Below are 16,193 nucleotides of genomic sequence, written 5' to 3' on the forward strand. Positions count from 1 at the left end.
CCGATAAGAATGTGGTATAATATTTATTATACCACATTCTGCTGCGCCTTTCGGTGAATAATCAAAATTATTCCACGGTTTTTCTTTCAATATTATAACAATAATTTTGATTATTACACTTTCTTCCTACGCATAATATATTAATAATTCAAGAATAGGCGAGCAAGATATATCATGGATTTCCATTTTCGACGAAAAAACACTTTATGTATGGAAAAAGAATACATTAAGCGTGTTATAAAATGGATCGTTACATGATTCAAGTTTATGAGCCCAGTGCAGCAAATAATATATTCATTTACCTGTCGTATCAGATCAATATTTATGCATACAAGTAAGATAGTTAGACCATACTTTAAGCTTCCCATACCTCCATATTCTTCTGAAAATATTATAAATAAATTATTTGTAACAAATCCATTTTATGGATTCAAAATAAAAAGCTTTAAAATTTCTTATTTCTCTCCGTCCATCCTTCATCCACGTTAGGTAGAGAAATATCGTCTTTTCTCAGGAAGGAAAGAATAGATTTCTCCGCACTGAGAGGATTCAGCAACTTGGAGTAAGGAACTACGATCGGAGTAAATCCTAGAAACTCGAGTTGTCGAACCTAAAAACATAAAAATGTACGTGTGTAAAATCTAATTTTTCTTAAAATGCTTTTATAAAAGATGGGATTTAAATAAAAATTATATTTTTACTGTGATTTAGAACTAACCTTTACTTCTTCGGTCCCTATCAATTTATTCTCAGAGTTCAAGTTTTTTCTGTTTGCAATTACAAGGACATTCCAGTCTCCAGCCGGAGCTCTCTAAATCATATTCTGGTTAAATTTTAATTTACTAGATCATACAAAAGACGAAATTTTATGAAATTACAGCCCCCACCCCCACAATCTCATCCCATACATAATATCTTTATAGGTTACCTTGGGTCTAAGAATACTTAAATCTGTAAGATACTCTGGTATGGATACAGGGGTTCCTCCAATGTTTCCAAAGATGATATCTGGATCGTGAAAGTGTGGAAGGATTCGTCCAACACCGACAAATCTTGGTGAACCTAGAATCTTGACAGCCCCACGGTAACAGTTCACCAGAAGCTTCGATCTGTTCTCCAGATTATCCGAACTCATCTGAGGGGTTTGGATTTGTAAAGGTATCTTTTTATGAAAAAGAGAAAGAATTAAAGCTGCCAAATCCATGTTTAACTCTAGATCCAGGTCAACCTGATCTAGGCGTAGGTTAAATGTAAGGAAGGCAGGGATTCGAACCAGGGAAGAGGACAACTTTATATTCTGGTCTATACTGGATGTATCCGCTAGCAGGGCATCTTTGTGAGGATGTTTCTCAGCAATGTTCTTTATCATCTCCTTCCCCATTGTACTTAAGTTCGAATGTTTCACTTCGCTTAGTTTAATATCATTCATAGCTTGAATAAATGGAGTTATAACTTCCATCCTGTAAACATGATTAATAGCGAGGTGGCTCAAGGAGTTTAATACATCAACTAGCTCTTCAACAGAGGTCGCCGTTTCAAACAATCGAGATATTTCACCCTTTAGTAACAGAAGGAGTTTAAGGTTGTAATAGTTAGACTTAGAGAAGAAGTATGTAAGTCCAAGCATATCCTTGCAGTTCAGTTGATCAATGCTGGAGATGACTCGGTTGCAAACCTTATCTGTTAATTCTTGGTTTTCTAACCCATTGCTTATTCCATACGTCATCATCTTTATAGCGGTCATCACAGATACGTCCTCGCTGTATTCAAGGAAACTAAGAAACGCCTAAAAAAGTATTTATTCTAATGATTCTGTCAAACTATTTTCAATTAAAAGATGAAATTAATGTCATCTTAAAAGACTCATGAAACATGACTAAACCCCTGTTGTCAATACCTTTCAAGGTACTCTAAGAATTTCAAGTTTTATAACGAGATTTTAATTAAATTCTTTATCTACAGCGATGACAAAACTAAGCGACAAGCCGTGTTACCTTCTCAATGCTGACTGGGTTATCGTGGTAGACCTGGTTTCCTTTCGTCAAGGTGGATATTATCGTCATGAAGTAGAAATCCTAAAATATTTTATTCTCAGAAAATATTTTAGTTTCTCCGGGACCGAATTTAATTTAGTTTCAGCAAGGTCGCTAAACTACCTTGTAACCTACCACTAGTTCAAAGCCTAAATCATCGATTCAAAGATTCACGAGGATTTTAATCGTTGATTCGAAATATTTATGATTTGAACCGGCTTTAAGTAGTTCAGGGACCTCTCCAATTCATTAAATTCGGTCCTAGGCCAGGATTTAAATTTTCCTTATATTAACACCATGTCTTCAAAAGTGTTTTAGTATGTACGATATCTTTTACTTTTACCTTAAATTTTGAATCCAGATTCTTAGTATTCAGTAGGTCATAGAGTACATGTCTTAGTACATCGTTCTTTATCCGCAGATTTTTAATTTTCTTCAATCCAAGACAACCAGCACAGATCTCTTCAGGCTTCAGTTGACCTCGCTGGATCTTCAACGCAAACACAATCTGCAGCTCATCTAACAAATTGGATATTTTACATAATTCATAAAATAATTTAGGGAGAAATGCTGAATATTTCGGCGTCATTTTTACGAGGAAAGCAAGACATTTTTCAAGATTTTAAACTAATATTAATATAAAATAGGGTTTCACTGTACATTCTTTATCAGACAAATCTACTAAGGGAACAATTGTAAATCGGACATGCCACGCTGTAAATGAAGAGTCGCCTAAAAGTCCCATTAATAAGTAATAATTTAACCCCTACCTTGAGATGATCAGGACGGAGAGTGTTCAGTATCCCAGCCCAACCATGGCCTGTATCCCCCAAACCATGGAGGAATATCATGGTTGCAGTTTGCTTTATTCTAGGCTTCAAGATCACAGGACGCATTGACATCTTGGTATCGTGGAGTTTATTCAGGTTTCACAGCCTTAGGAGATTCAGAACTAGGTTCAGATTTATCTTTACAGGATTAATCTAAGGTTTAGGAAGAGTTTAATCTTATTCAGGAGAGAGTAGTTGGACCGCCTTTTCTCCGACTGAGCTTGGAGTTTAATCTGTCGAATTATGAGAGCCTAAAAATCAATATGCAATAAGTATACAAAATGAAAAAATATAAGTTTCAATAAGGTTAAAAATTACAGAAAAATTATGAATTTTTAATTTCTAAATAATAATATATTATGCGTAGGAAGAAAGTGTAATAATCAAAATTATTGTTATAATATTGAAAGAAAAACCGTGGAATAAGTTTGATTATTCACCGAACAATAATTTTGATTATTACACTTTCTTCCTACGCATAATAATATTATACCACATTCTTGGAGGATTTAAATGCATTCCCAGAATTAATATGTTATTCAATTCAATTCAATTCAATTCAATTCAATTCAATTCAATTCAATTCAATTCAATTCAATTCAATTCAATTCAATTCAATTCAAATCAAATCAAATCAAACAAAATATAATCAATCATATTTTGCAGGTATGGCTTTAGGCGTCCTTTATCATTAAAAGTAAGACCTGTTATTCAAAAACAGGTAAAACAAAGGATATTCAAACGTTTAAACAATCATGTAAGTAATAATCTTGAAGTCAAAAAAAGATTTCATTTATCCAAAATACCTAAATCTAGATATTGACAGATATCATCAATTGTTAGATCCTTCCTGAAGAGTTAATCCATGATATTAAGTATCAAGTAAGTAAATTATTATAAAAAGTAAGTTATCATAAATGAATGAAACAATAAAACAATAATAGCTTAATACCAATTAATTTTTTTCTTCAGCCTGATCAAATAACATTTTAAATATCTACAATTCCAATACGTATTAAGTTAAAAACTTTTTGATTCGAGAAAAATCTATTTTAAAAATTCCTTGAAATAAAAGTTGTAAGATTTTTAAAAGAAATGAAGAGGTCAAGAAATAATTATGGTTGGTGGGAAACACTGTAAATTATAGTTTAAAGGAAAGTATCTGGTTCCTGAAGTAAATTAGAAGAAGAAGAGCAACAAGTTCGTGTGGTTCCAAATTATTAAGATCTCCTGAACCAAAGAACAAATATAATTTTTGGATATTATATCCAAAATCTTTATTACAAAATTTTAAGTCCAAGTTAATTATGCAAGCTCGAAGGTTACAGTGTTTTATAACATTAATTATGATAAATCTGTTCTCCCTGAACCCATCTGCTCGATAACTCTATCCAAATACTGTCTTGAGTTAATTTTTGTGTTAAGATGCATCAGATATCCAACCCGGAGCTGTACACTTGACGCCCACTCCTGAAGTACAAGGGTTGTAGACATCAGGGATGTAAATTTTAAAAAAAAATCATTTTTAGGAGAAAATAAATTAATTTTTGTGTTAAATGTATCAAAAAAAAGTTTCCTTTAGGTCCAATTTTTCATTTCCCCCCCCCCCCCATAAAATCGTCAAAAATGTTGTTATTCTATAAAATATACATCCCTGTTTAAGGTTAAATGTTCCGTAAACTTTACAGAAGTAGAGTGTAAGTGAAACATGAACAAAAGACTTAATATTTAATTATTATGAAAAGTACAGTTTCTTATTGAATGTTATCAAGTTTTCACTGTATTCAGGGGACAATTGATAAGCTTAGTGAATAAATGTATTAATGAAGGATATATTCATTGATTGAAAAAATAGCACCGACCTTAAATCTGTTCAGAACTTCTCCTTCTAGGTTCTCTAGGGTTCCAGGATTCTCCTCCCTGGGCTTTGAGCCAATGGTTCAAAATGAACACTAATCAATTCACTAATCAGATGTACGAAGAAAGAGAGCTGAGGCAGTTAAGCTAGTTAAGGGTAGATCAACTACCTATCTCTCGTTCTTTTGTTAAATCCTCTTTAAAAGTAATTTTAGAAAGAAATGCAATGTTTTTTAGGCCAAGCTTTAAAATATTTTATGGTTCAGACAACAGATTGATACCAAAGACATCCCTGCTCTGTAGGGTGGATATAAGTCTGGTTGCTACAGCTCCGGGATCAGGTTCAACAGCATAATTAGGATCCAGGTACTAAAACAACTTTTATTTTACTTTGTTCTTCAATAGTCCCCCCCCCCTTTACTCCATTCCTCTTTACCTGGTAGTTATTGTCCAGGGACAGGCGGGTGTACAGAAGACGAGAGTATTCACCGTTGTCGTACATACTAAACTCAAGTTTCAAGAACGTGTGGAAGATACGATTTTGAGTAAGAATTTTGACACGACGACAATGCGCCATTCCTTGTCGTAACATTGTGCCTGGAAAACAACAATAAACATGCAAATTTATTCAACAAATGCTAATTTTGGTCCAATAGGTTGAGGTTAATAAGTTGGTCAACGTAGCTTGATAATTTTGAACGTTTGAGTATTTCACTTTTCAGGTTTAAGGCATGGTTATATATATAACATTTGCTGTTAAAATACTAGTAATTTACTGTAAATTTTGCGTAAAATAACACTTCTGGATTTTGGATAGTGACAATAGTCAGATTAAAATGATACATTAAAGGGAGTGACCGGCGTATGGTAGTTGAAATGAGAATATAGTATTGAGAAGAAATTTTTTAGGATTTATTTGAGACATATAATACGTTTGTACGGTGCATATTTGTTCAGTAAGAGCGCAAATTCAAACTTTAAAATCCACATAGATTGTCCATTTTAGAGGGATGATTTTTAGGATCAGCTTTTTAAAAATTATTAAATAACGACGACGAAAAAAGCAACAAAAATTTTACAGTAAACTTATTAGTTGCTTGTGAACAGGTTTAAAAAATAACAATTCACTATTATCATCGAAAATAAGTAATCTTATTCAGTTATTGGTTTCTGTAATGTATCATTGATCACAAACATTTTCTGTAGATTTCCTGGATATTTTATTGAAAAGACGACATTTTAAGAATTTGAAAAAATCTGCGAATAAATTAGTAAAGAATAAGAAATTCAATATGATAATAAAAAATAAATAATTGATTTTAACATTGATTTATTGTCAAATTTATATTCAGAAATATGTTCCTAAATATCTACTTAGTTTACTGTAGAACTTTTGTTACTTTGTCGTCGTTTTTTAATAATTTAAGAAAATCGATTCTCAAAACATAATCACCCAAATGTATGATTTTGAACGTCGGATGTACACTTAAACTGTGTAATTATACATCATTAAAACGTTTAATATGTCTCAAATAAAACATAAAAGATTTCTCCACAATACTAAATTCTAAGTTAAACTACCATACATGATATGTGACAGATATGTTAACCAACAACATTTCACAATCGGGTAGAGTTGAGAATAAATACATTTAACAACATTTTGGATACAAAAAATATAATCACAGGTGGGTGTCCGCTAGATATAAAAACCGGTTTAAAGCCATTTCCCCAAAGAAATCCAAGAATACAATTTAAATGAAATGATTAACTACATTTTTATTAGAAGAACATTTTTGACAAGATCTTCGGCCGGATTTACGAGGAATCATGGCAAAATAGTGGCCATTAGTCCAATATCATTAAAACCCCGAACTTACAAAACCGGTTTTAAGATTTGAAATCCCACCTTGAACTATATCAAGGCCAAACAGATTTACATACAATTTTACAAGCCTGTATGCATAGGCTCATATAAGCACAATTTACTATGTTATTACTCATGTGGGTTTCACTATCACAACATTTAAATATCACAATAAGGTTGAAGGGACTGTCTATGTAATTTTTTGTGACCTTTGATTTAAAAGCTCGGTAAATAATTTACAAAGATACCCTTTTAGTTGGCACAAAAGTCAAGAAAGAAAATTAAAATATCTCATCCATTAAACCTAAAGGTTTTGAAATGGTTAGGTTCTACTTTCGTAGTTGGCCATAGAAGAATCCGATGTCGTATTATTTGTACTAATGATTGATCGGACTAACATACATTCGCACTAACGTTCATTCGGACCAACGTTTTATTTGAGGGTTAGGTTAGGTTAAGACAATTTATGGGCCGAGCGCTTCGGCTAGGACAGGCTAGGGGGCCGAGCGCCGCGGCTAGGACAGGCTAGGGGGCCGGGCGCTGCGGCCACAAGTGTTACTGATCAGCTGACTTTAGTGCAATAGTATGTTAGTTCAATCGGACATTAGTGCAAACGATATAGCATCAAAAATCCTTCATCATCAGCCTGTGGACGGGTTACTGCAATACATATACATCCCAGTTCTATTTTGAATTAAGAATCTGGTAAATTATGGATACAATGAACCAGGCAAGAAAAAATCCCCCCAAAAACATGATATGGACTGTAAAAGCACCTAAAATGATCATCCTAGGTTTGGGGTTAACGCAGAAAAATAGAATAAAAAGAGAACATTGTGTTTATTTGAATAAAGGATGGAGAATAAAAATAAATGTTTGAAATAAGAAAATTAGAAATTGAAAAAGATTAGTTATAAGAAAGTATATATTAAAAAAAACTTATAAAGATTTAAAAAAAATAAAGTTTACAACTAAGGAATTTAATCAGTTGAAAGACGTGGAATATGTTTGCAGCCTGATGTATTGTTGCAGTGAGAGCGCGTAGATGCAGGTGTGAAACATTAATGTACTCTTTAATCGAAGGGTCATTAAAAATTACATAGAAAATCACTTAGTCAGTTACTCTCTTAACGAGAGTACAAGAGGGTACATAGAGCACATAGAGTACAGTTTAAATCACTACTATACATTTTACGGCTTGAACACATAATAAAGGTAAGATTACAGTTTAGGAACATTATTCAAGGTTTGTGCAAAAATTGGATAAGCCCAGCAGGTATCCCTAGAAGGGTTGTGATGGGAGTAGAAGGGAATTATTTCCATTGATCGGTTTCCATTGTAATTACTAATTAAGCTTTATTTGCTTAAACTTTCTCTTTTACTTTTTAGATGTACAGTCTAGTTCCGTGAAGGATTTCACAGCGCTAGCCAGGTTGTCTGATAAGTATATATTATTGTGTCCCCTTCTCTCCTCTTTGGGAAAGCTTATGAACCTAAAAATATTCTGAATTTTAAATTGATCACGTATAAGGGATACTTCTGTATTCCACCCATATTTTAAATTGATCACGTATAAGGGATACTTCTGCATTCCACCCATATTTTAAATTGATCACGTATTTCTGTATTCCACCCATATTTTAAATTGATCACGTATAAGGGATACTTCTGTATTCCACCCATATTTCAGATTTTTATTGAAAGCGAATTTTTTTCTCGAAATTACCTGATATTATTTTTTCCAGCTTCCCTTGCTTCAGCCTCTAGTTTTAGCCCCAGTTCGAACGGAACGATAATGTCGTCTTCGGCATGGAGAATCAGGACGGGACATTTGATAGCAGGCAGCCATCTACAAATTATCAAATATTAATTATTTCTACTTACAACTTAAATATTCAGGATCAAAAATACATGGGTTTTCGAAAATATAAGCTTCTGGGGAGTTTTTATTTTTTCAATGGAAGCCCCCAGTTTGATTGGGATTACTTGTGTTACACTTAGTGAACAATATGTACCCTATTCACACGGGATTTTAATTCTCCATAAAGTTGATATCCGTAATAATAACAGCAATAATAATAATACATCGGCATTTTACGCTAACATGTTTTTTTATCTGAAAGAGTCTTACTTTTCGGATTCAAAGAGAAGATCAGATTTCTCCAACAGCTGAGGAATATCAGTTAAGTATGACAACATTCGAGCCAAACTAAAAAATAATTTAAAATCAACATTCTTGATAATCACTCCCAGTGACTGTGTTCAATGTTATATTGTAAAGACAAGAACTTTCAAGCATGTTAATAACCCCTAATTATTGTTTTGGTAACTCCTACCCAAAGCTGAGAATCTCCTGAGCCATAGTATTGAAAGGAGACTCCAAGATGACCCCGGATACTGTTGAGGATCCTCCAGTTTCCAGGTCAAATTCTGCAACAGTGTGTGCACAGATGGCGCTCCCAAGAGAATGGCCCCATACAATAATCTGGAAGAATCAATAATCAATCAATAAAACTGCACTAATAAAATAAACATTCGACATTTAGCACTGATTCTATAAAATGTTGTTTCTATTGAAATAACAGTGTTTTATTATACCTTAGCTTTATCTCCGAGTTTATCAGAAATCCATCCTAGCGCTGCTCTTGCGTCCTCTACTACAGTTTTCTCCGAGAGGTTTACAGGACTAGAATCTCCGAACCCGCGATAGTCTATTGCTAGGACGTAGAATCCTTGTCGGATCAGGTGCTTATACAACCCAACCCTGTGGGACTGAGATCTATTGTAACTGTTTCCATGGAGATACAGTATAAGAGTATCCGTTTCAAGAAGAGGTTCAACCCGTCCACTCGACTTCTCAGGCAGGAAGTACCATGCTCCAATCCGGGAACTTCCGGTAGAGTCTGAACGACAAAATATACATATATTTTTCACTTTCTTATATTGTTGCAACCTGATGCAATAGACATTTACTACTTCAAATTAAAACGTCTGCCTGATCTAAGGAACAAGTTAAAAATTGCAAAGGCTTACACTCTCAGATTGTAAAGATAAAGGGATTCAAAAACTTAGTTAAAAGAAAGTGCTCTGTTACTTTTTGAAAACCCAGCCAACCTTTCGGTGAAGTGATGAAGAGATGAGTGGTGTTGGTTAGATCAAATGCAGGAGAACCTGATCCATTAAACTTGGCAGGATCCGATAGATCAGGGACCAGGGGTAGAGGTGGATATTGAACAAATGGACAGAATATTATTTTTTTCACAATCTCCCCTGACCCAGCAAAACAATGAAATATACAAATTGATATTTTTATTCTCGCAATGTCGTCACAGAGCAAACTCTCGGGATGATGCAATCTTAATAGTCATAGATTCCAACGTTTAGATTACTTAAAAATGATTATTTTCTAAATTATAAAGATCTCAAGCAAGTCGTGTTTTCAGTTCAAAATTACAAAAAAAAAATTTAAAATTATGTTTCGATAAATTTAGATTTTTCTATATCATTTGCTTTTGCTTTCCTATTTTATCCCCCATTTTATCTGAAATACAGAATGTGTGAGATATCATTATAACCATTTATAACTATGTTAAGTTACATACATATATATATATATATATATATATATATTACTTATTCGTCCTCGTTCTCTTTCACAGCCTATAAACGACAGATTATTTCTTCTTGTTCTTCCTCAACCATACTCTTTAATCCGTCCTCAGTTACGCTTTCCTGCTCGTCCTCGATCATCTCATCATCAGGGATTAATCTCATCTCGTCCTGAACTTCTTCATCAATATCAAAACATTGTTCTAGGTGGTTCTGGAGAAGGACCGGAGTAGAAAACCAGTTTGAACAGATCTCGCACTGTAGAGACGACTCACCAGAACTACCCTTCGTGTTGTTCACGCAGTGGATTTTCGTGTGTCGCTTCAACTGATGAAGAAATGCAAATGCTTTTGAACAAAAGTTACAGACATGTTTCGCAAATTCAGGAAACGCTGAGGGATGTTGGCTTGTCACGTGATACTTCAAATGATTGGGTTGAACAAATCGTTTTTCACACAGTTTACAAGCATATCTCCGGGTCTTTTCGTGGGTTAGAAGATGCTCTTTTAAACTCCGTTTTTGTACAAAACTTTTCCCGCATTTTTGACAGCTAAAGGCACGGACTTTGTTATGAATTTTCATGTGCTGATATTTTCTTACTTTATCGCAAAAAGTTTTGGAGCAGACATCACAAGTTCTGTTCTGCAGCTTACATACTCCCTTCTCCACATGATCACGAAGGAGGTTTTCATGAACAAAGGATTTACTGCACAAGACACAAGAAAATTGTTTTGTCATGTGAGTCCTCTCGTGAGCTCTCAAACCAGGTTTACTTGCACATTTTATGCTGCAGAATATACAGGAATATTCTGTACTCAGACCGAGGTTATGTACGCGAAACCTGTGCTTATTTAATAAAGATGGTTTGGAAAATGTATCTTCACAAACTTCACATTTATACTCGTAGTTTCCAGGTTCTCGAGGTTTCAAAGCAATCTTTTTAACAAGCCCTTTAGAATCGTGCTGTTCCTTTATATGCTTGACAATATCAGCTTCCCGACGCTTCTTCATCTTACAAACTGAAATTATGTTTTATTCAAAATAAAATCGCTAAGAATTAGAAAGGATGGTAAAAAACAGGATGAAAAAAAAAAACACTTTTATTTCTGGTCATCAAAGCCAATTTGTATTTCTACTTTGAAGACTTGCACTTCTAGATAAGGTCTCTAGCACTTGAGGATTTCGTGTCTTGCACTTCAAGATAAGGTTTCTAGCACTTAAAGATAAAATGGCCTTACCTAGCAATTCCTCTTGTCCTTACCGTGTACTTCGCAGAATTATAATTTACCTGAACATTTATAAAGGAAAAGATTATTAGTAATTTCTACAGGTTGACCGGCGGGCTGTAGAGGTGGGAATGGTTCAGTCAGGTCACTCAAAACTTCCTGTCCTGATCAAACAAAAATACATTCATTTTGCTGTTTTTTTTCGTATTATTTTTTTATCGATAGACGTCAAGCAAGTAGCCCCGGACGGCATAATTTTTAATCAGACAGAAGAAAACGGTTTGATTTTTCTTTCGTCAATATCTAATATATATTGTTTGCCAGTGTCAAAGTTTTGCATAGTTAGATCAAAGCAAACTGGTAGAGAATAAAATTCTTTAAACACGATAGGCTTCTTAGAAAAGCCGGGATTTAATGTTCTAAAAACGGATCAACCTGGCTGCCAACCTTAACAGTAAGAATGTATTGCATTGTAAAAAAGCTGTTCCCAGTGTAAGAAATATTTTATTTCTCACTGAAATAAAAAACAGCTTTTTTGTCATGGAAATTGATTCTGTCATATTCTAAACTGGAGAGAGATATAACAAGTGTCCCAGTTAAGAATTTTTCGTGGATAAAAATTTGTGTACTTAGAACAAACCTTTACTAAGTGTTGTATCGTCATAGACCCAGACCCTGTCCTTGTGCACAGTGAGTAAATGATCTTCAAGTTTTTGCTTTCTCCGATCCTCGAAATCACAGTGGAGACATCTGCATCAGGCAGGGATCAAGTTGAGAGGAAAAAGAAAAATCTGGAAAGTTTTGTTTAAAGGATAAGTATGCGTGACAGATTCGTGAGCAGGCCTTTTACACGAGAGACATGATATCAGAAAGGGCTCATTTTATAGATGACTCGCAAATGATAATTAATTACAATTAGATTCTTATTTTAAAGGGAGTGTTCGCGAAAAGTGAAAGAGGGATACGCTTACATCGAAAAATAAGCGCTTTTGATCGCTACTAATCTAACTTCTATCTGTTGCGTCTATAAGGAGAAAATTGTTAAAATCGACTCATACCGAAGAACGTAGCGCCCATACAAATTCAGAAAGTTGCAACATTCAACTCGGATCGTAAAAAAATCAATTTAATTCCAGACAAATCATTCAGATATTACAAACAATATTCATCGATTATTTTTGGACGCATTCGTTTAAAGTTGATATTTCATATTTTTTATTTTTTATTATCAGAGCGGAGCTGAAAACTTTTGAATTGGATCTTCTTAATCCTGTTTTGTTAATTAATATAGAGATTAATAACAAGAGGAGAGCAAGCATTATTAAATCTGGAGATTGAGAAAAAGAGTGGATCAAGCATTAATCCCGATATCCACCATTCAAAAGTTCCCAGCTCTGAAAACTTAAGAATGGAATATCCCCGATCTGTTAATTAATCTGGAGATTAATAACATGAGGAGAACAAGCATTATTTAATCTCGAGATTAAGAAAAAGAGTGGATCAAGCCTTAATCCCGATATCCACCATTCAAAAGTTCCCAGCTCTGATAGTTCTTTTTAATACATTCATTCCTGTTTCGAGGATTTTTGACAATGAAGATGACATTTTTATATTTTCCAAGAATGTTCGAAAATTAGCGAAATGTTATTTAATAAAAACATTATCAGAAAATATTATGAAATACTAACTATATAAAAATGCGTCGCAAAAATAATCGATGAATATTGTTTGTAATGTGGAAGACGATGTTTCGACCTCCAAAACAGAGTTCCACAACAGAAGAAGAACGCGGTATTCTCATTAGTCTCGTGTGACGGCAATCCAGTTAAAGCTTGGGGTTCAAGAATAATCCCCCTACAGTTTGGAAACCACCGGTTTCAGTTTTCTTTCCTCCTCGCTGCTGTAGACCGCCCTATCTTAGGAGCGGATTTTCTTGCCGAGTTCGATCTGTTAGTGGACCCCGCCAAACGTCAAGTCCTCCAACGTTCCGATTTGACTCCACTTGCTCCTCCAGTGATCTCAACCGCCGATCCCGCCGTTTCATCAGTTTTTAAACTTGCTCCAGATATTTCCTCCTTGCTTAACGAATTCCCTGATGCTTGGAAACCTCGTCAACCTGGTCAGCTACCAGGGCATCAAGTGAAACATGTGATAGAGACGGAGGGTCAGCCATTATATGCCCGCCCCCGCCGTTTAGACCAAGTGAAGTTAGCAGCTGCTAAAGCGGAGTTTCAGAAGATGGAAGCAGCTGGAATCATTCGACGCTCTGATAGCCCGTGGGCTTCTCCACTTCATATGGTTACTAAACCGGACGGGTCTTGGCGCCCTTGCGGCGATTACCGCCGATTGAATAACGTCACAAGACCAGACCGTTACCCGCTACCAAACATTCGTGATTTTACGAGCAATTTGCGAGGATGTACAGTGTTCTCCAAGTTAGACTTAGTGAAAGGTTATCATCAAGTTCCAATGGACCCTCAGGATGTCTGCAAGACCGCCATTGTGACACCTTTTGGTTTATTCGAGTTTTTATCCATGCCTTTTGGATTAAAGAACGCAGCTCAAACCTTTCAACGCCTCATGGACCGGATTTTTAGAGGACTTCCTTTTGTTTTTGTCTACCTGGATGATGTGTTAGTGGCCAGTACAAACAGGAGGTCTCACCTAAAACATCTTTGTGTTGTTCTTGACCTCCTTTGTCAGAATGGTCTAGTTTTGAACCTGGAGAAATGCAGCTTTGGACAGGAGGAGGCCACAAGATCAGTTCTGCAGGAATTATTCCTCTCTGCAAGCATGTGGACGCTCTTCTCCTCCAACCCCAACCACAGGATGTCCGTGGTCTCCAACGATTTCTTGGAATGATTAACTTCTACCGCCGTTTCCTCCCTGGTGTAGCACAAACTCTCCGCCCTCTAACAGATGCTCTAGCTGGTAATCCTCGTACTTTAAACTGGTCTACTGAGATGCAAACTGCTTTTGAGACAGCAAAATCCGCCCTTGCCTCCGCCGTCTCACTAGTTCATCCTTCTCCCTCTGCTGAGGTGTCTCTGGTTACAGATGCTTCCGCCACGCAAGTTGGAGCGGTTTTGCAACAGCGAGAAGCAAGAAATTGGCGTCCTCTGTCCTTTTTCTCAGCCAAACTCTCTACCACACAGCAACGCTACTCCGCCTTTGACAGGGAACTGCTAGCAGTATTTTTGGCTCTCCGCCATTATCGTTTCGAGCTGGAAGGGCGGAGGTTCCATGTCCTGACAGATCACCTCCCTCTGGTTTCAGCTCTTTCTCGAGTGTCTCCACCGTGGTCAGCTCGTCAACAGCGCCAGTTAGCCTACATATCTGAATTTACTAACGATATCCGCCATACTCCAGGAGCTGCCAATGTTGTTGCCGATAACCTGTCACGCCCCTCTCCTTTCTCCGCCTTCTATCCCTTCTCCGCCCCTTCTCTTTTCTCCGCCTTCTATCACTTCTCCAAAGTTCCTTCCGCCCCCTGGTGGTAAGGTGTCGGAGGTGTCTGAGGTGTCGGAGGTGTCGGAGGTGTCGGAAGTGTCGGGGTGTCGGAGGTGTCGGAGGTGACTGTGATGTCCTCTACACCATCTCCTTTTCCAACCTCCGCCATAGGAATAGATTTCAAGATTTTAGCCCAGGAACAGAAATCTTGTCTTGATATTCTCCGCCTCAAGAAGTCTCCAACTCTCCGCCTTGTGACAGTGACAATAGAAAATAGTGAATTAATTTGTGATGCACGAACCAACGTTCTCCGACCCCTGGTTCCATCCTGTCAAAGGTTTAAGGTTTTCTCCGCCTTGCATAGTCTATCACACCCTGGAATACAAGGCTCTAGGCGTCTAATATCTTCAAGATTTGTCTGGCGAGGTTTAGCAAATGATGTTCGTGATTATTGTCGGGCCTGCCTACACTGTCAACGAGCTAAGGTTCTCCGACATGTTCGTCTACACCCTGAGAAGATTGAGGTTCCGTTCCGTAGATTTTCACATGTTCACGTGGACCTGGTTGGACCCCTTCCCTCGTCACATGGTTTCACGTATCTTTTGACCTGTCTAGATAGATCCACAAGATGGCCGGAAGTTATTCCTTTGGCGGGAATTTCTGCCTCAGCCATGTTCCATGGTTGGATTTCTCGTTTCGGTGTTCCTGCAATCATCACTAGTGATCGAGGTACACAGTTCACGTCCTCTTTATGGTCAGCCATCTGTTCCATGTTAAACATCAAACACAAAACTACAACAGCTTTTCATCAACAGTCAAACGGAATGGTGGAAAGATTCCACAGACAATTGAAAAACTCTCTACGAGCTCGTTTGGCCTCCTCAGACTGGTTCGATCACTTGCCTTGGGTTTTGCTGGGTTTGAGAGCTGTCCCTAGAGAAGATTCTGCAACATCTGCCTCGGAAGCTGTATATGGATCAGAGTTAATTTTACCACATCATTTTCTGGCAGTTCAAGATCCTCCTTCTAAACAGTTCTATGATGATCTCAAGAGTTCCATGTCCGGATTCCATCCTGTTCCTGCTCGTCACAATACTCAGCCAACTTCAGACCTTCAGGAACATGTACCAGATCTCCTCTCGTCCTGTCCGATGGTTTTTGTTAGAAAGGATGGTCACATTCCTCCACTAGCTCCTCTCTACGCTGGACCTTACAAGGTATTATCTCGTTCCCGGAGAACCTTCCGTCTCCAGGTGGGTAATAGAGCAGAGATAGTTTCGATTCAAAGACTTAAACCTGCAGTCACAGCTGAGGAAGATAC

The 16,193-nt window shown here is 36.5% G+C and overlaps 3 protein-coding genes across 3 annotated transcripts; all 3 read right to left on the minus strand.

The window, feature by feature from the left end:
* Nucleotides 1-380: 380 nt before the first annotated feature.
* Nucleotides 381-5,816, minus strand: LOC111699685 (uncharacterized). Its single transcript, XM_023470409.1, has 11 exons — nucleotides 5,157-5,816; nucleotides 5,009-5,089; nucleotides 4,726-4,779; nucleotides 4,234-4,333; nucleotides 4,033-4,099; nucleotides 3,670-3,713; nucleotides 2,377-2,552; nucleotides 1,995-2,075; nucleotides 929-1,786; nucleotides 719-811; nucleotides 381-610 (listed from the first exon to the last, which is right to left on the minus strand). Exons 1-11 carry the CDS (start codon nucleotides 5,310-5,312, stop codon nucleotides 446-448), a joined length of 1,875 nt encoding a protein of 624 aa, XP_023326177.1. The 5' UTR covers nucleotides 5,313-5,816; the 3' UTR covers nucleotides 381-445.
* Nucleotides 5,817-7,599: 1,783 nt separating this feature from the next.
* LOC111699689 (monoacylglycerol lipase ABHD12) lies at nucleotides 7,600-10,181 on the minus strand. Its single transcript, XM_023470414.1, has 7 exons — nucleotides 10,108-10,181; nucleotides 9,702-9,857; nucleotides 9,186-9,490; nucleotides 8,924-9,072; nucleotides 8,719-8,796; nucleotides 8,314-8,436; nucleotides 7,600-8,080 (listed from the first exon to the last, which is right to left on the minus strand). Exons 1-7 carry the CDS (start codon nucleotides 10,163-10,165, stop codon nucleotides 7,966-7,968), a joined length of 984 nt encoding a protein of 327 aa, XP_023326182.1. The 5' UTR covers nucleotides 10,166-10,181; the 3' UTR covers nucleotides 7,600-7,965.
* Nucleotides 10,128-12,172, minus strand: LOC111699683 (zinc finger protein 43; the record flags this gene model as incomplete). Its single annotated transcript, XM_023470408.1, is given in 3 exon segments — nucleotides 10,128-11,215; nucleotides 11,485-11,586; nucleotides 12,063-12,172. Coding segments are annotated over 3 exon segments (1,180 nt in total), but the record flags the coding sequence as incomplete, so codon positions are not given.
* Nucleotides 12,173-16,193: the final 4,021 nt, after the last annotated feature.

Source organism: Eurytemora carolleeae, unplaced genomic scaffold (genome assembly GCF_000591075.1).
Source record: "Eurytemora carolleeae unplaced genomic scaffold, Eaff_2.0 scaffold279, whole genome shotgun sequence".
NCBI lineage: Eukaryota > Metazoa > Arthropoda > Copepoda > Calanoida > Temoridae > Eurytemora > Eurytemora carolleeae.

What these genes read in the sequence shown, in the direction of transcription:
- LOC111699685 (XM_023470409.1), bottom strand. Translation starts at nt 5,312, where the DNA reads ATGTTACGACAAGGAATGGCGCATTGTCGTCGTGTCAAAATTCTTACT. An exon ending in CTTCTTCTAATTTACTTCAG is followed by an intron (nt 3,714 to 4,032) that starts GAACCAGATACT and finishes TTAACTCTTCAG; the next exon opens with GAAGGATCTAACAATTGATG. An exon ending in TAAGTATTCTTAGACCCAAG is followed by an intron (nt 812 to 928) that starts GTAACCTATAAA and finishes AATATGATTTAG; the next exon opens with AGAGCTCCGGCTGGAGACTG.
- LOC111699689 (XM_023470414.1), bottom strand. Translation starts at nt 10,165, where the DNA reads ATGGTTATAATGATATCTCACACATTCTGTATTTCAGATAAAATGGGG. An exon ending in CTTCATCACTTCACCGAAAG is followed by an intron (nt 9,491 to 9,701) that starts GTTGGCTGGGTT and finishes TTTGTCGTTCAG; the next exon opens with ACTCTACCGGAAGTTCCCGG. An exon ending in GCTGGAAAAAATAATATCAG is followed by an intron (nt 8,081 to 8,313) that starts GTAATTTCGAGA and finishes GAATATTTTTAG; the next exon opens with GTTCATAAGCTTTCCCAAAG.